Source organism: Lipotes vexillifer, unplaced genomic scaffold (assembly GCF_000442215.2).
Source record: "Lipotes vexillifer unplaced genomic scaffold, Lipotes_vexillifer_v1.1 scaffold765, whole genome shotgun sequence".
Classification (NCBI taxonomy): domain Eukaryota; kingdom Metazoa; phylum Chordata; class Mammalia; order Artiodactyla; family Lipotidae; genus Lipotes; species Lipotes vexillifer.
In genome coordinates this window covers 34,610-54,317 of record NW_006773642.1, presented here as the reverse complement: position 1 = coordinate 54,317, position 19,708 = coordinate 34,610, and the positions used below count along the sequence as shown (strand labels likewise).

General features: G+C 45.4%; 1 protein-coding gene across 2 annotated transcripts; it reads left to right on the top strand.

Moving 5' to 3' along the window:
- On the top strand, positions 1 to 4,900 carry KLF4 (KLF transcription factor 4). 2 transcript variants are annotated; one of them, XM_007448448.1, is made up of 5 exons: positions 1 to 506; positions 618 to 738; positions 1,390 to 2,380; positions 2,471 to 2,635; positions 3,830 to 4,900. In XM_007448448.1, exons 1-5 carry the CDS (start codon positions 502 to 504, stop codon positions 4,003 to 4,005), a joined length of 1,458 nt encoding a protein of 485 aa, XP_007448510.1. In that variant the 5' UTR covers positions 1 to 501; the 3' UTR covers positions 4,006 to 4,900. The 2 variants fall into 2 exon arrangements, with proteins under 2 accessions (XP_007448510.1, XP_007448509.1); XM_007448447.1 differs by having other exon boundaries at positions 2 to 506; positions 1,390 to 2,635; positions 3,830 to 4,895.
- Positions 4,901 to 19,708: the final 14,808 nt, after the last annotated feature.

The following is a 19,708-nucleotide window of genomic DNA, read 5'->3' as shown; positions in this document are numbered from 1 at the left end:
GCCCCCCACCCAGCCACCCGCCCGCGGCCAGCGCCCATGGCCGCGAGCGCCCCGCGCAGCCCCCCGGACTCCGCGCCCCGCGCCGCCGCCCAGTCCTCACATCCGCGCCACCGCGGCCAGTCTCACCTGGCGGCGCCGCCCGCCAGCCACTCCGGCCACAGCCCCAGCGCCCACGGCGATAGCCGCGGCGACCGCGACAGCGGTGGCGGACGCTGCTGAGTCGAAGAGAGCGCAACTCGGCCACCGGACCTACTTTTATTCGCCTTGCTGATTGTCTATCTTTATGAGTTTACAACTTTCCTAAGAACTTTTGTATACAAAGGAACTTTTTTTAAAGACATCTCCCTTTTATATTTAATCCAAAGAAGAAGGATCTCGGGCAGTTTGGGGTTTTTGGCTTTGGCTTCGTTTCTAAGTTCCTTTTCCTCCCCCTTCGTTGACTTTGGGGTTCGGGTACCCCACTGCTTCGGACTCCCGAGGATCTTCTGGGGCCCCACATTAATGAGGTAGGTGCGGCGCGGGGCGCAGGGAGGGGTGAGGGCCGGTGGGACGCGCCAGAGTGGCAGTCGCGAGTGGCCCCTGACTCCTGCCCCCGTGTGCTCCCCACCGGCCCGCAGGCAGCCACCTGGCGAGCCTGACATGGCCGTCAGCGACGCACTGCTCCCGTCCTTCTCCACGTTCGCGCCCGGCCCGGCGGGAAGGGAGAAGACGCTGCGTCCAGCAGGTGCCCCGAATAACGTGAGTGTGGCTCCGGGCTTTTGGGATCCTCCGGTGGGCTTCTGTGGGTGGGGTGGGGACGGGCGGAGCCCTGGGGTCACCGAGAACCACCGGACGACGGGTAGCAGGGGCCACCGCACGGGCTCCACAGCCTTCCCGGGATGGCTTCCGCGCCCTTCTCTCAGCTGTACATGCGTGTGGTCCCGACGCTGTGGAGCCGCCGGGGGTGCGCGCCGGGTCCGCACATATCCCGGAGCATGCAAGCGGCAGGGCGAGAGATGTCTGTGTACCCTAGACGCTGGCTGGGCCAGAGTGAGCTTGGCGCGTAGGCGTCCCCTTGGCGAGGGCGCACCGGGAGAGCCTCGGTGTCCCAATTCCGGGGCGGCGGGAGCGTCCCCAGGATCTGGCGGGGGAGGGACCCAGGCTGGCAAGCCGCGGCGCTGGCTAACACGCAATCGGGCAGACACAACATAACGTCCTCCATATCGACGCACTGCCTCTCCTCGGACCCGGGTGTGGGCCGTGACTGCAGCGCTGGCACCCGTAGTCCCCGGGCGCTTCCTGCCTGCCCGGTCCCCGTGTCTAGGCGGTGTAGGCGCGGCGGGCCCACCACTACATTGGGTGGCAGTTGGGGACAGCACTGACGGTCTCTCTCGCGTCCTGTCCCCGCAGCGCTGGCGGGAGGAGCTCTCGCACATGAAGCGACTTCCCCCGGTGCTTCCCGGCCGCCCCTACGACCTGGCGGCGGCGACCGTGGCCACCGACCTGGAGAGTGGCGGAGTCGGCGCGGCTTGCGGCAGCAGCAACCCGGCTCTCTTACCCCGGAGGGAGACGGAGGAGTTCAATGATCTCCTGGACCTGGACTTTATCCTCTCCAACTCGCTGTCCCATCAGGAGTCAGTGGCCGCCACCGTGTCCTCGTCGGCATCAGCCTCATCCTCGTCCTCCCCGTCGAGCAGCGGTCCTGCCAGTGTGCCCTCCACCTGCAGTTTCAGCTATCCAATCCGGGCCGGGGGCGACCCGGGCGTGGCGCCGGGCAGCACGGGCGGCGGCCTCCTCTACGGCCGGGAGTCTGCACCCCCTCCGACAGCTCCCTTCAACCTGGCGGACATCAACGACGTGAGCCCCTCTGGCGGCTTCGTGGCCGAGCTCCTGCGGCCCGAATTGGACCCAGTGTACATTCCACCGCAGCAGCCGCAGCCGCCAGGTGGCGGGCTGATGGGCAAGTTTGTGTTGAAGGCGTCGCTGAGTGCCCCTGGCAGCGAGTACGGCAGCCCGTCGGTCATCAGTGTTAGCAAAGGCAGCCCGGACGGCAGCCACCCGATGGTGGTGGCGCCCTACAGCGGCGGGCCGCCGCGCATGTGCCCCAAGATCAAGCAAGAGGCTGTCTCTTCGTGTACCGTCGGTCGGTCCCTAGATGCCCACTTAGGCACTGGACCCCCTCTCAGCAATGGCCACCGGCCTCCTGCGCACGACTTTCCCTTGGGGCGGCAGCTCCCCAGCAGGACTACCCCGACCCTGGGTGCCGAGGAACTGCTGAGCAGCAGGGACTGTCATCCTGCCCTGCCGCTACCACCGGGCTTCCATCCCCACCCGGGGCCCAACTACCCTCCCTTCCTGCCCGATCAGTTGCAGCCGCAGGTCCCACCGCTCCATTACCAAGGTCAGTCCCAGGGATTCATAGTTGGGGCTGGGGAGCCCCGCCCCGGCGGGGCACACGGGATGACGCTGACCCCACCTTCTTCACCCCTAGAGCTCATGCCACCCGGTTCCTGTTTGCCGGAGGAGCCCAAGCCAAAGAGGGGGAGAAGGTCGTGGCCCCGGAAAAGGACGGCCACTCACACTTGTGATTACGCAGGCTGCGGCAAAACTTACACGAAGAGTTCTCATCTCAAGGCACACCTGCGAACCCACACAGGTAGGAGGCCAGAAGCCGCGGAAAGGAGGGGGGCTGGTGTCCAGCCTCATCGGCTGACTACGGACACTCCTCAGGGCCTCCCTTGGGATGTGGGGCGCAGTCTATCTCCTCCATCTCCTGGATCACAGGAGAGAAAGCAAACCGGCGCCTACTATTTTGCTCAGGAGGCTTTTGCTTGGCGGATGGTATCAGTGCATGAAAATGCAGTTTTGTTAGGCCTTTGAAAGGCAGGGAGATTCCAGGCTGCATGTGGGCCTCTTCTAGCTTGAGCAAACCATTGCCCTTGTAATCAAGAAATTATACTTTGCAAGAAAAAAAAAAAAGAAAAAAGAAAAAGAAAAGAAATTATACTTTGCAGTGCAAAAGCATGGTATTTTTTTAAATCAGTTTTTTGTTTTCTAGGCTAGTTTTATTGATTTTTTTTTTTTTTTTTTTTTTTTTTTTTCCTTTCCCAGTTTCATCCCTCCCCCCTTTCTAGTCTTAACAATTAGGTTTTATTTAAATCCCAAGGACTTAATGGTTAGGCTTGCTGAGATTCTGGTTTAAGATTGTCACCGCAGAGAATTTGTTTGTGGATGTAAGTAGGTATATAATATAAGGTCACTAAGGCATAACAGTCATGAATAATGTTGGTACAGGAAAAGTAGCCTCCTGTCACTGTTTAGAACCAGTTACAGTGGGATAGGATATTACTGATTTGGACCAGGAGAGGCACTAGCAGCCATAATTTCTAAATTCACTTCCTCCACAGCGATATCTTAGCTCAAAAGAATGAAAACGTTAGTCCAACAGAAGTATAGGTTTAAGTGGTCTTTATTCTCTGTGATGAGCTATCTCATTTCCATTCCTTGGTTTTAATGTGTATTAAATGCCATTGGTTCTATGTGAATATGCCTCAAAGAAGAATGCCTTGCAGCATGTTCTACCTGAAGGAAATGGGAGAACACAAATAAGTGCTCTTATACGAGTCAAAACATCTCACAACTTCCCCTAAAAAAAAAAAAAAAAAAAAAAGAGCAAAAAATTCCTATATTCCTGCTTTACGATCTAAAATTTAATCTGGCCTTAAGAGGTATAAAGACCCTGGATCCTTCCGGAATGGGGTGCTTGGGGAGTTGGTTGAACGTTTGGCCTCTATGGCCAGTTCTTAATTCTTTCACAATCGCTTCCAGTGGCTTTATTTTCCTTTTCCAGGTGAGAAACCTTACCACTGTGACTGGGACGGCTGTGGGTGGAAGTTCGCCCGCTCAGATGAACTCACCAGGCACTACCGCAAACACACCGGGCACCGCCCCTTCCAGTGCCAGAAGTGCGACCGGGCATTTTCGAGGTCGGACCACCTCGCCTTACACATGAAGAGGCACTTTTAAATCCTCAAACAGTGGATATGACCCACACTGCCAGACAAGCATTCAGTATTTTTTACCTTTCACACTGTCTTCCCGGTGAGGGGAAGAACCCAGCTGGAAAGCACTACAATCATGGTCAAGTTCCCAACAAGTCAACTTGTGAATGGATAATCAGGAGACATGAGGAAACCAAATGACAAAGAACAGATGGGGTCTGTGACTGGATCTTCTATCATTCCAATTCTAAATCCAACTTGAATATATATTCCTGGACTTACAAAATGCCAAGGGGGTGACTGGAAGTTGTGGATATCAGGGTATAAATTAGATCCGTGAGTGGGGGGGGGGAGGGGAAGACCAGAATCCCTTGAATTGTTTCGATGCAATATAAGCATAAAGATCACCTTGTATTCTCTTTGCCTTCTAAAAGCCATTATTACGATCTTAGAAGAAGAGGAAGAAATTCAGGTACAGAAAATGTGTTTTAATAGCCTAAACGATGGTGCTTGGTGAGTCTTGGTTCTAAAGGTACCAAATGAGGCCAAAGTTCTCAAACTGCTGCATACTTTGACAAGGAAAATCTATTTTTGTCTTCCAGTCTACATTTATGACCTAAGTCAGGTAAATACACCTGGTTTACTTTAACCTTTTTATGCAGACAGTCTGTTATGCACTGTGGTTTCAGATGTGCAATAATTTGTACAATGGTTTATTCCCAAGTATGCCTTAAGCAGAACAAATGTTTTTTTCTATATAGTTCCTTGCCTTAATAAATATGTAATATAAATTTAAGCAAACTTCTATTTTGTATATTTGTAAACTACAAAGTAAAAAAATGAACATTTTGTGGAGTTTGTATTTTGCATACTCAAGGTGAGAATTAAGTTTTAAATAAACCTATAATATTTTATCTGAACACTGTTTTTGGTTTTTGGTTTTCCCCTTGAAAAGCACATAACTGAAATTGCAGTTTAAACCCACTGGGTAGGCATGTGAAAAGCACACCAAAAAGCCAACTTTATCTCGACAGATTAAAAGAAGACTTTTTAAAGACTAAAACTTACCTGGTTCAGGTTCCGCTTTCAAATGTACTTTAAAAAGTGCATGAAAGCAGTTTCCCTACCTATGAACTTCCAGGTAGAAACAGCTCAATAATTCTTCAGTTTGCTCAGTTTAATATAAGAGTAGTTATACACGTTCACATTTTAAAAGATCTTTATGGTTTGTCTTTAAAATTAAATGAAAATATAAAAATCTCTCTTTCGAGGCCTGCCCTTGCACTCAGAACAATTTATGTAACAAAAGAACCTCCCCACAGCGGAAAACCCCAAAGAACATGGTTCCACAGTGCCCTCCTGAGGATTAAAGGATTCACTTATGCTTTGTGTAACATACATTACTTTTAGTTATAGCCCCCAAAGAGGGCAGAACCAAAGTTTCTAACAGATTTTTAAAACTTCGTCAGTCCTCTGAAGATAAGCCAGCCCCATTGTTTCAGCTGACTGAAACTAAAGAGGCAAAAATGACTCAGTCACAAAACCAAGTGTAAAGTAAATTCAAGTAGATTTTAAATGGTGTTTTTGTAAGTTGGTAGCATATTTCTCAAATTATTAAGGCTTAAAACTTTGCGGTGGATACCCAAGAATCTGAAGTTCATTTGTGGCTGTCACAAAATGGAAAAAGCATTTGTGACACTTGTTGACACTATATTTGTAATGGTAATGTGGGTGACTAATTAACATTGTCAAGCAGACAGAAGCTGACTGACATTTTCTTTAGACTGCTTATTACCTATCCATTATAGCTAGTGTTCAGAGGTGTGTTTGCACTGTGGGTACATTTTATAAATGGAATGAAAAACAGAAATTCATAAGAGGCTCATGGTGGATCAACAGAAAGTATTTTCCTTGGCTTTTAAGAGTCCAGCATGACTGGAAAACATGGCATGTGTCTTAGCTTAAAAGAAAACAGGTGCATCAATAGGATGGAATTTTATGTGGCCAAGAGCATATTCAAAGCATATTTAATGACATGAAAAATGCTCATGGTATGTTAAGTGGAAAAAGCAGGATATAAGACTATAAACAGTATGATTCCAATTGTATAAGTTCAAATGTGTGTGTGCATTGAAGGAGAGAGAGAAGCAATCGAAAATTAAAAGACTGGAAGGAAACACCAAAATACTAATACTGGTGTTCTCAGATTAAATTTTCTCGTTTCCAAATATGCTCAAGTAAGTGACTACGTTAAATGGAGAAACGTTTTAAAAAGAGTACTGGTGCAATTAAAAGCTATTTATTTTAAAAAGTGCATTTAAAGCTATTTAAACAAAAAGCCTACATTCTAATACATTATTTTTGTATTAAATTGTGGTTCCTGCTCTTGGAATCCACCTTTCTCTTATACAGAGGTTTCTGGCACATAGTTTGTGTATGGAAAGTGTTTATCAAAAAGTTCTACCATTTTCATATTCACTAAGTACCTATCATCTCAGGTAGAAGAAACGTCATTCATAAAATATCAAGACATTTTAAATGTATTCAAATTTTTCTGATGTCATAGGGAAACATCACTTGCATTAACTTTTTCTAACCTGAATAAGAAAGCTTCGGTATCTAAAATGAGGAAGATTTTCCAAAAATGTAACAGGACAAAACTATTCAAGATGCACAAATAGCTAAACTATTTACTTTAGTATCTACCAGTTCTGAGCTCCTAGGTGTACTGTCATTACTTCATTACAGAGCCGTTTGTACTGTATAATAAAGAGTACCTAATAATTGAGATGCCTGCTTATTACATTTTTCTCATGACATTTAATTTTATATGTCCTAGATTTTAACTTGTGTGCGCGCACACACACAGGATTAACAATAGTGTTTCCTACACATCAACAGACTCAGTTTCTCTCTTTTCCAACAAAATGCCTTTTCCAGCAAAATATTCTTTCAACCCTGAGAACCTGTTTGACTCCTACCGTCCTGTTTGGGTTTGTTAAAACAGAACAGGAACCCTCACCATCTCAAGTAGGATTGTTGGGGATTAATTCTCTTCCTTTCAAAAACTGTTCGTTTTTAGAAATAAGCAATGTTATTTCATATTTGGAGATTCACGATTTTTACATATAATTTCTTTACATATAAGAAAGTCCCGGTAAGTCAGTCCTTATGCTATGGAAGCAAGTCTTCAGGGAAAATACTAAAACAAGCCGTGGTGGTACCCGCTGTACTTTGATCTATGGGGATATCTAAATTTAGCAACCTATGTAGCCACCTGTTCTATGATACGTTCTGGCTTCTGAAGCTCCATTCAGCACAATAAGAATTTGTAGTCCTTATTCTCTCTCTTTCTCCCCACCTTCACCCTTCTGCCTCTCTTATATAACGCATAGACACCATCTAGACCTACACAAACCTTTTTTGTGTATTTATTATTTTGTCATTTTATTTATTATTATATATTAACCTTTTATGTATTTTATTTCCTCGTCTTGTCTCAGCACCTTTTACACGCTATTGTACAGTGACATGTTATTATAGCGATAAGCTGAAGCTAGGTACTTCCTAAAGGTCGTTTATGAAACTATCATTCACTGTTCGCATGCAGAGTACTCAGTCAATAACATTTCATACAAAACCACCAAGAACTCTCTACATAATGAATGCTGTGGAATATATCACGGAATGTTCTACCTGTGAAAATGCAGAGAATACAGTTGCAATCAGAATGCTGTATAAAGTTGTTTTTTTTTTCACATTAAGTGAAACTAAAATGAAAGTTGAGAACAGACACCCTTTGGAAGGCTTTACCTTAAACAAAAAAGTAAATTTTGAGTAAATTTCTCACCATCTCCTAAAAAACTAACAAATTCTTAAATCCTTCTGAGGTACCTAGGGGTTCGATGCCCTGGTCACAGTCCAAACACAAAGGAAACCAACTGCTAAAATGTCAGCATAAACACAGAAAAGGCTGGTCTCTAGGCTACCATAGCCAGCTGACTTAGTTGAGGGGGAGGAAGTGCACGGGGTAGGAATCTCAGTCAAATTGCTTCTCTGGAAATATGAACGTAGGGAGCCTATCTTCTTAATTGTTTTCCACGACGCCAGTGCTATAATATCACTTTTACGAATTGCTTCAGTCTTCTCAACACCCTAAATGAGTCAGCATGTTGCAACCCGTCTTCCCAAATGTCCTGTGCCACTTGTTCTTAAAGGAAAAGGAGGAAATAAATATAAATCTAATTTAATAGCAACGACAGGAAATAAATTCACACTTCCAGAACCCCTTTGACATCTGAGTATACCGCCTAGAACAATTTTCATTGATACGACACAATAATTATAATGATATCCCAGAGTATGAGGGCCACTTACATCCTTTTGTGTTTCTTTTCATGTCTATGTTACATGTTATCATCTAAACAGAATAAGAAACTAGAAGTAGCTCTTTATGGAGAGAAAGATAAACAGACGCGGATAGATGAAGCCGCAGGTGGAGATTCGACAATTATCTAAAATCAATTAGGGCAAACGGTCAACCACGTCCAGTCCAAGGTATCTGAGGCCAGGAGGTTGAGTGGGGTTACAACACCTATCTCACCTATAATATTTGAATCTGTACTAACTGGCACTAAATAACACATTACTGAATGGTGGTCAGATCATCATGAAACAAAGCCAATGCACTCAGGCACTTTACCCTGCGTACCCTTTTAAAAGCTAAAATGGATAAATAACTTTACAGGGAAATTGAAGGAACTCTTAGATACACTTGCTGAAAGCCAAGGAGATATGTGAATTGGTGCAAACCATAAGCAGAGTCTCTTAGACATGACACATGGAAGGGATTTTTTCAGTAAAGACAAGAATACCTCTTTGCTGATCGGGTCACTTTTTGCTGGTGTATAGTCACCCCTTACTTCTGCACAACTCTGAGGTCTATGAAGCATTTACACACTCCATTACCTCAATTAAGCCTCACAACAAAAGGTAGGGGTGGGATTCCCCTCTCTCATCCCCATTTCATGGACGAGGAAACCGAGGTTCCCTTCACAGATTAGTGTTTTGTTTTTGTTTCCCATTCTTGCTGACATACTCAAAGCATTTCTCTTCTAATGCTTTTGTCCTCAGTCTGCTGGGCAAGTAGGGCTACAGGCAAATGGATACACCCCAATTCAGAAGGATTTACTAACATCCAGCTTCTTCCAGTAAACCTGTTTAGGAGTTAAAAGCCCCAGACTTTCTGTCTCCCAATTAATGTGCTATTTCCTTTGTCAAGGTAGACAAGATGGGGACGTTTCCTGCAGAAGTTTTCTGAGCTGGTCACTATGCCATGAATATGATCTATACTTTTAGCTTGAGGTGGAAGAAAAGCACCTCTTTCCGTCCCAGCACACAGCTCTCCTGGTCAAACAGATCTGGTCAAGCCCCTCCCCTACTCATTACCTTCCCAAGGTCCCTAGAGTGTACTGGATAAAGAGTTAAATTGTGGCCCCCAGCTATCTGTCCAGTATCATCTCCTTAAGTACCCAATCACACCTTAAGTGTACCAGCCATGCAAAACTACTCTGGAACCCCCAACGCACTATGCCTGCTTCAGCCTTTGAGCCTTTGCTGGCAGATGTTGGTCTCTGCTGCTTCTGGAAAGATCCATATTCCCCTGACAAGCACTTATATATCCTTCATAGCGAGCTCTTAATAAGCCCTCCCACCCCCTCGATCTAGATTTTTCGTTAAAATCATATCCTGGACTTCCCTGGTGGCGCAGTGGTTAAGAATCCGCCTGCCAATGCAGGGGACATGGGTTCCAGCCCTGGTCGGGGAAGATCCCACATGCCCCGGAGGAAGTAAGCCCGCGCGCCTAGAGCCCGTGCTCCGCAGCAAGAGAAGCCACTGCAATGAGAAGCCGGCACACTGCAACGAACAGTAGCCCCCGCTCACCGCAACTGGAGAAAGTCCGCGTGAAGCAACAAAGACCCAAGGCAGCCAAAAATAAATAAATAAAAATTTAAAAATCATATCCATATAGACTACAAGATTTTATGCACACCACTATATATAAAGTAGATAACCAACAAGGACCCACTGTATAGCACAGGGAGCTATATCTATATCTTGTAATAACCTATAATGGAAAAGGATCTAAAAAAGAATATATATACAAGTATATATATCACACATACAAACATATATATATATATATATATAATGTGTATATATATATATATATATATATATATAACTGAATCACTTTTCTGTATACCTGAAACTAACACAACATTGTAAATCAACTATATTTCAATAAGAATTAAAAAAAAAAAGACTTTATGGGTTTGGCTCCCCCAACAGACACGAGCTCCTGAAGGGTACTGGGAGCTTTTCTTCTTTGCCCTTGAATACCCACAGTTACTGGATTTAATTGAATACAACTAATCATTTATTGACTATTTAGCCCAAATCCTGGCATTTCTTCTTAAAGGACTCCTCCTTGCCAGGTGATTTTCGGCGTTGATTCCGGAAAGAATTTTGTTCATATGGGCGGGGGTCGATGTGTTCCAGGTGACCCACTGGAAGCAGTTAGGGGACAACTGGGCATGGCCTTCAGGAAGCCAGAATTTGGGAAAAGGAAATCTTTTATTCTTCCCTTTGGAAAACCCATTGTGCCTCCCTTCAAGGGCAAAAATATAAGTGTACTATGAACATATGACAAACTATGAAGGTTTTTTTTAAAAAAACACACTTTAAAAGCTTAAACAAGGCACTTTCCATTCTAGGATCCTGGGTGGGCTAGTCTCTGCCCGAATGAGGAAGGGTCTCCTATTCTTCAAGTCTGCTGCTCTTCAAGCTTGAGACTCTCCTTGCTGCTTGGATGACAGTAATTTTCTGACTTCTGAACATGTCTAAACTGTTCTAGAAAACTAACTCTAGAAAACAGTGCATGGAATTGACAAATGCCCCTGCCTTTGAGGCATTGTTACCGCCTCACAGAGGAATGAGTAACAGACTGCAGGCACTGAAAGCTATAAAATTACACAGGCTGTCTGAGCAGGAAAGGGTCTTCAAGACCTTTTAACTCAAGGAGAAAACTGAGGCCGGGATAAAAGAATGGACTTGCCCAAGGTCACATCAGGTGGGGATCTGAATACCAGCCAGGGCCTAGGTCTCGCTTAACAAGCCAACCGGCTGATGGCTCTATCCTGAGAACCCAAGGGAACATTAGAGGCTAATACAGATTTTTTTTAAGACACGTGCAAAAGGACGGTTTTAAAAGGAAAGTTCTAAATTCAATGTGATGTTGTGCTCCGATGTCCAAAAAAGTGTTTCATTGATCTCTATTTTGCTTCTATTATAGTATTGTGTTACCAGCTAAAACAAGGACTATTCACTTACCATGGTGCCCCTCTAGGGAAAACATAGGAAAAAATGTAAAAATATAATTCTGGCTTTGTTCTGCTTTCTATTTCCATGCAACTTCATTCAAACATATATAATCTGTTCAACACCTACCTTAACAGCAACAGTGCAAAGAGTGATGGAACCGAAAATGAATAAGAATATATAAATATGCCTGTCTACAGATATTTTTTTTCCTAATGCAATTGCTCTACTAAGGGTATAAAGTGTAAGTTAAATGAAAATCAGCATGCTAACTCAGTAAAACTTGTTTACCTCTCTTGGAAAAGTGATCAGAGAGTTCTTTGAGAGACTCAAACACGTTGACTACAACCACATGAGCCATTTTTTTCCCTTCAGTTTTCTTGATTGCTTATTATTTTAGATACCTCCAACTTGTTTATCAGGCGCATGTCAAAGCATGTTAAAACGCGTTATTCAGGTTCAGCGTGAAGGATTTAGCCTTATTTGACAAGATATCACAAACTTCTGTTGAAATGAATGATTCAAGTAAAATGGAGCTTAACCTGCAAACCCAGGTAACTTGGGTTTCTATAGATTGGAGATTGCATATCTAGACCAGGGTAACAACCTGATTTTGCTTTAAGCACAATTAACTTTATGGCTAGGCAGCATAACTGACTTCATAGGCTATTTTGGTGCCAGGTGCCAAAGCTTGTAGAAAAAGGGGAGGCTTTGGGATCCTAAGGGATTCTTTGCATTAAAGACTTTGTTAGGCAAAGCCACTCTGGCATGGGAGTCTGATTTGCAATTTGTGCCTTTGTAAAAGGATTGAGATCCCTATTGTTTAATGTTTGGATCTCAATTTGCATTTGGAAGCACATGACCTCTTCTAGGTTTAGAGTTTTTTATTTTCATTTTCTTGTTCTGATTATACAATCAATACTGCCTGTGAAAAAACTGATAAAACTGCAAGGCCAAATGTTTGCACTGATTAAGGAAGTCAGGTAGATTGGTTTTCTCTGTGAATGGTGGAGTCTACCTGGGCTCCAGCAATAGTGAGCCAGTAATCTATTTAGCAACTGACAAATAACTCATAGGTATAGGTAAACAAACATTTTCATTTATTATTTCCTTAATTAGAATGCATGGCACTTTGTTAAAAAAACAAAACAAAACAACATCACTACAGAGGTCTGACCAGACAGTGGATCTACAAAATGAGCTGAAAGAAAAAAATCCTCTGACCACCTCAGGACATACCCGAATACATCCATCCAATGTCTTCCTTTATAAAGAAAGGTTTGAGAAAAATTATTTTAGGTTTGCGATAACAAAATTCTCAGCTGTACATGATATTTAACTACCTGTCCTTTGGTAAACAGTTTTAACATTTGCTTTGACAGTGTTCCCAGATTGGCCACATAAAACTTGGAATAGAAACTGCGTGAGGAGGGACTTCCCTGGTGGCACAGTGGTTAAGAATCCGCCTGCCAATGCAGGGGACACGGGTTCGAGCCTTGATCCGGGAAAATTCCACATGCTGCGGAGCAACTATGCCCGTGTGCCAGAACTACTGAAGCCTGCATGCCTAGAGCCCATGCTCTGCAACAAGAGAAGCCACTGCAATGAGAAGCTCTTTCACAGCAACAGAGTAGCCCCAACTAGAGAAAGCCCGATCACAGCAACAAAGACCCAACGCAGCCAAAAATAAATAAATTAATAAATAAATAAATTTGTATATATATAAAAAAAGAAATTGCGTGAGGAGAAACAATTTCTTAGATTGTGAGTTTAAGAAATATGGTTTATTTGTTTGTTTTCTTTTTAACTCTTCATCCTTTGTCTTTGCCATTGACCACAAGAAAACATTTCTTGCATGTTTGGAGGAAGGTCCTGGGAACTCGGAGCTGCTAGTTGAGGGAGCTGGAGGTAGAAGGAAAGCATTCACATTCATGGAGCACCTATGGCATGTCAAGGACTTTGCTAGATGTTTAGGGATTTGTGATTATGCCCATTTTTTGGTGGAGAAGACTGAGGCCCAGAGGAGGCAAGTGACTTACCCAAGGTCACACAGCTGTGATGGGAAGCCAGATCTACCCGATTCCTAAGCTCAGGCTCTTTCTGCCACATCATGTCACCTCCCAGGTAAACTCAAGTTAACTTCATTTGGGGGTTTTTCTGTTCCTCACCTCCTTGGAATGTGTTTGTTTTTTAAACTAAACAGGGGTTAATTTGGTGCACAGGAAGCTATAAGGACAAGACTGACCTAATCTACCCTTCTTTCTAATAGAAACAAGTAATCTTATCTGTCATTCCATTAAAAATATACCACATTCTTCTGTGCTCCAGTTTGGATAATGACTCAAGAAAAGGTAGTCCATTTCTGCATTATAGCACCACCACAGCCTCTATAAAATCATCAAAAGTAAATAAGCCATGCTTTTCTTCCTGGGTATTTCATTCACTGATTCCAAAGTATCACACATGTATTCATTCTATTAGAATAAAGAACTAGCAGCCCTTTTGATAGTTGGGCCAACTGGAGGTTAGCCTAACAGAGTATCTTTTGCTGAAGACTATACACTCTGAGGCCCCCTTGAACGCAGAATGCCCAAGAGGAAGTCGGCCAAAAGGAGTGGCATGCTGGAGTGTTGTACTTTGACCCCACATTCTCAGCCACATCTCATGGGAAACACTCCCTCTCTGCCATCTTCCAAAACACTCTGCCAACATTCTCCTAATGTTCCCAGTATCGGAAGATAATCCCTTTTCCCCTAAACGGGACCTCAACCTAAAACAGATCTGGGTCTGTGCCTCGGGGAATGGACAAGTGACTCAGAGGACAATTTCAGATCTTGGAAGCAGGGAAGTCTCTTCAGAGCATGGGAGCACAGTCTGGGAGCTGGTTAGTACTCAAGGAACAAATGAATAACAGAGCCAGAAGGAGTTCCAAGAAACATTTCACCTGAAGTTTCCTTTGCACTCACGAAGAATCTGAGGCCCCCAAGTCTCCCGCAGTTATGCCGCTGCAGAACCTCATTCCAGCCTAAGACTTTTCCAGATCCTTCTCAGCCTGTATCAGGCCATAGACTGACTTGCTAAGCAAGACCCAGAGGTCCCCAAACCTTTCTTTTTTTTTTTTTTGGCTGTGCGGCATGTGGGATCCTAGTTCCCCGACCACAGATGGAACCTGTGCCCCCTGCAGTGGAAGCACGGAGTCCTAACCATTGGACCGCCAGGGAATTCCCAAGAGGTCCCCAAACCTTAAGTGTAGATGGTAAATGGACAGATTTTTAATGTGTGTGATTCAGCATCCAGGGTGGCAGAAAGAAAAAGAGTCTCAACTAAAAAAATGTGTTGATTTGGCACATTTCCTACATTTGGGTTTTGTTTTTTTCTGTTTTATTTTTCTTCTTTAGCTAATTCATATCATCTGAGTTAGGTTTACATACAAATCTTTCTGTCCAGCAGTACGGCATTGGTTAAGTAAGCCCTAGTTCTCCTTAGAATGGACTACCATGCTCCATTAAAATTATCTGGTAAACAGTAATAAATAAGGGCTAACCTTTATTAAGGTTTACTACATGCTGTCCCTATACTCAGCATTTGACATGTATTTTTCTCATTTAGTCCCCTCAATAACCCTATGAGGCAGCCATTATTATTCTCCACATTTTAGGGATGGGGATCTGAGGCAAAGAGAGCTTAGGGAACATGCCAGGAATCACAAAACCAGTGAGTGGTGAAGCTGGAATTAAACCGGATTCTACCCAGTCCCAAGCTCTCGAGCTATATACTCTTTATATGCAGAAGAATGTTCAGGAGAAGTTAAATGGAGGGGGAGACACCTACATAGTACGATCCAACTTGGTAAAAGTATATCTACGTTTATGTGTTTGGGGGTATATTTGCATTGGGACAGTTATAGAAGGACTGCTCAAATGTCAGTTCCTTGGAGCAGCCTTCCCTGACCATACTAAAAGAGCCCTCCCATTCTGTCCCTGGTATTATCTTTTAATGTGCTTGATTTTTCCTCAGGGCACTTAGCATTACCTGAGATGTAACATATACCAGATACATTTATTGTCTAGCTCCCCTATAGAAGGAGGGGTAACAATGCCTAACAAACTGCCTGGCATGCAGTAAGTGCTTAATATTTGCTGACTCGAACAAATGTACTAAACCCTTAATTTTGTTGTTGTTGTTCTTTGTTTTTTCTCCTCAGTTTTTAATTCCACCAGGTCACAATGGTGGCTCTGAAACTAACATATGCACCTTTTATTATTTGGCAAATATTTCTCCAACAAATATAGGATTATTTTTGTTGTTTTTTGTTTTCTTTAAACATCTTTATTGGAGTATAATTGCTTTACAATGGTGTGTTAGTTTCTGCTTTATAACAAAGTGAATCAGTTATACATATACATATGTCCCCATATCTCTTCCCTCTTTTGTCTCCCTCCCTCCCTCCCACCCTCCCTATCCCACCCCTCTAGGTGGTCACAAAGCACCGAGCTGATCTCCCTGTGCTATGCGGCTGCTTCCCACTAGCTAGCTATTGTACGTGTGTAAACCCTTAATGTTGATGGTTATTTTTTTCTCCCTCCTGCTGTCAAACAGAAACAATTTAGATTCTTGATACTTAAATGGATTTGATTTTTTTTTTTAATGTTTCTTCCAAAATCCTGTGAGTAAAAAAGAAAAAAAAAAAGCACATTCCAAGTAAAGGGTAAGGACCTAAAATCGTTTACTTGAAAATGCAAAATGATCTCCTCCATGCTGGACATACACTTTCTCAAGCGCAGGAAGTTCTTTGCAGAAGAGACCACTGGAAATCCACTTAGGTGAACTCGCCTTGAGTCAAATGAGATTCATAAATGTTTCAACTGCTAATCCATTTAGTGTCCTATTCACCCAGATGACTTTTCAGAGCATCCCTCTGGGGGTTTTAGAAAGAAAACCCTTCCAGTCACCAGGCTCAATTGAGCAACAGCAAAAGACAATTGACTGCAGATGAAGGGATTGATCGAAGTGTTTGGGATGAATGCAAGACCACCTATCTGGCCCGTGTGAAAATGAAAGGAACATTTGAAATGAGCTGATATGAGTTGGGCAGGTTTTATCCCCAAAATAAAGTTTCTCCTTTCTCCTCTAAAAAGGATTAGGCCTGTGAATGGGAGTCTTGTCTTCAAGTCCCATGGCCTTGACCTTCCTTTGTATTGCTCTACTCACTTTAAACCACGGGTGGTAGTGGTTTGTGATTTTTTTTCATTCTCAGCCATGTCCTTCTGAAAGGGGACTTTTACCCCATCAGCAGCTTCAAGAACCATCTACAAATCAGGAGCACAGTATCCCTGCATTCCAGGCAGAGGAGGGGGCTGCTCTGGCTCGCTTCCTTCCTCTTCCCCAAACAGAATCCAGCTCCTATATAAAATTCATAAATTCTTGGCAGGAAAGAAATCCTCCCATTGGAAGGAACAGATGTTCTACAAGTAACTTTTGCCATCATGACTCTGTTCCTAATATCACAGTTTTAAAGTGTGGGGGGATGTTAATTTTTTTTTAAATGTCAACATGTTCTGGGCAGCTTTTCCATCTCCATCTGTGGCATACACATCACCAATCCTCCCACCGCCCCTTTTTAAATTTCCAGAGACTAGTTGGGAATTGGAAAGATATTAAAAAGTGAAAGCGGAAAATTCAATTCAACAAGTATGTTAATGTATAACCTAATGCAAAGTAATATGATATTTCCCTCCCAGTTGTAAATCTCAGATACATTCTTTTTCTCCTCGTCTTAGACCTTGGAGGGGTCTGCAAGACTTTTAACCGGCAAAATGACCAATTAACATTCAGGGGTTATTACTGGTAATAGAATTCCTTGAGAGTAACCTATTCATAACATTCCCTTTCTAAAGAAAGCCTCAATTGGGGCTTCAAATTCAGGAGGCTACCAGGCCATTTTCACTTTGTTATCACCTCGTTAAACTGCCCACCTTAAATGCCTGTATCGCAGGTGACCGCGGAGAACGGTCACGGTCGGTGGATGCCTCTTACCTCGCCTGGAAATAACTGGAAAGCGTGACCCCGCCTCGGACCGAGGCGGGGTCCCCTCCCCAGGGACAGCGATGCCCTCTTGCAGCTGCTTTGGCGAGGGCCAGAGCGCCTGCTGGCTGGGGCCTGGCCCCAAACACGCCCGACCACGTTTGGGTTCAAAGTCAGAATTCGGTGAGCGGACTGGGTGGGGTGTGGAATCCGCAGGGCAGAAGGAGAGGAAAGTGACAGCGTGGGCGGGGTGGGGAAGCAGCGGCCCGACATTCAAATGTGCCGGGTATCCTCCCGCTGCTCTCGGTCCGGTTTTCCTCTTTCTCTGCCCGGTCGGAGCCAGTCGGGTCTAAATCCCCAGATCGCCGGCGGGCCCGTGCCGGGACCGCCCGAGTCCACCCCGGAAGACGCGGTCCCCGCAAACTTTCTGTGCGCAAGTGGAGGTGTGAGTGAGTGCGCGTACGGCAGGGCGCCAGGGGGTGTCCTTGTGGACCCCGATCGGCTTCGTTGGCATTCCCCGCGGGAAGGCTGGTCTGCGCTGGGGGGCCGGGCCTGGCGGGGTCCGAGGTAGGGGCGAGAGCGGCGCACGAGAGCGCGGCGGCCCCAGGGCGTCCGTAGCTGGAGGCAGGCGTAGCGCAGCGCACGGTCTGCAGTGCCCCCAGCCGGCCGGCCCGGCTCAAGACGGCACCCGGCCGCAGGTCCCAGAGCCGCACCGCGCCGCACCTCTGCGTGCGAGACTCGCCCCTCTTCCTCCCTGCTGAGGCTGACCCAGTATTAAGAAATTTAAAATCAAGTCGAGGTGGATTCTCAGCCTGGTTCTGTCACTTACTGGCTTCCTGCTCCCGGGAGCTCTGGACGTCTGCCTCCCTTTGGCTAATGTGCATAATATGAAAGTTTATGAAATAGAGAGAGCGTGCCATCAGGTGCCTGGTATATAGTAAGTCCTAGGTAAATCACCACCACCACCATCATCGTCATCATCATTAGCTGGCTAGGCTTTGGAAGGGGGTCTCACTGACGTCTCTGCTCTTCTATGGCGGGTCTGAGGGGAGGACAGGGAGAGAGGGTTTCTGCCTCCCCTCTGAAGTGGAGAAGGAACCTAAGCACCCAGCTGGGGGCCAGCCTTGCTGTGCCTTCAACTCCACCTGTAATTGTGGACTCAGCCGTCCTCTCTTTGAACTCACATCCTCGTTGCAGAACAGGAATAATCATACCCAACTCACAGACTTGTTGCAAGACAGGAAATGCAGAGCTCCTGGTACATAGTTGGTGCTCAGAAAGCCTCACCCCTCCACGCCTTCCCCGTGGCCCCCAGCCAGCAGGTCCCAGGACACCTGTACCTGCAGCACATGGTAGGTGCAGTGCAAGCCCCTTTCCCCTACTAGCAGTCTGCCTGCGCAGTCTCTTTCCTAACACACGGTAGGTGCTCAGTGCAAGCCCCGCCCACCCCTAGCTATCAGTCAGTATGCCATTTATTGAGTCCTTACTCTGTACCTCTTCTATCCTCCTCTGACTGGGACAGCTTGGGCTGCAGGAGGCTTTAATTCTGAGATCCTTCTCTTTCACGTCCCCTGGAAACCCTCTCCCCCAGATGCTTCAGATCCCTTCTGGAAATTAGCAGTGTTGGAAATAATAAGAACACACACCCCTGATCTTGGAGTAATGGAATGTACAGTCAGAGGACCTGGCTGTCAAGAGCAGCCCTACAAGTTCCTGTCTTTATCTCGTCAACTCTCTGAACCTCAGTTACCTCATCTTTTAAAAATGAGGCAATAACACCTTCTGGGGTGGACCAGTGTGAGGGTCAATGGATACATGTGTATAAAAGCACCAAGCACGAGCTTCCCTGGTGACCCAGTGGTTGGGAGTCCACCTGCAGGGGACACAGGTTCGAGCCCTGGTCCGGGAAGATCCCACACGCCGCAGAGCAACTAAGCCCGTGTGCCACAGCTATTGAGCCTGCGCTTTAGAGCCTGCGAGCCACAACTTCTAAAGCCCGCACTGCAACAGGAGAAGACGCTGCAATGGGGTGCCTGCACACCACAGCTAGGGGTACCCCCGCTTGCCACAGCTGGTGAGGGCCCACATGCAGCAGCGAGGACCCAACACAGCCAAAAATAAATAAGTAAAAAAAAAAAAAGCACCAAGCACACAGTAAGTATTCAGTGAATGCTAATTTATTATTTGTTTCAAGCGCAAAGCAGGCGCCCAGTGAATATTTGCTGGACTGAACTGGGCTTTACCCTTTGCTGAGTTCTACACCTGGGAAAGCTTCCCTCCGAGCTTTCTCCCTGTCCTTGGCCTTGTCAAACGTCATGTCCTGT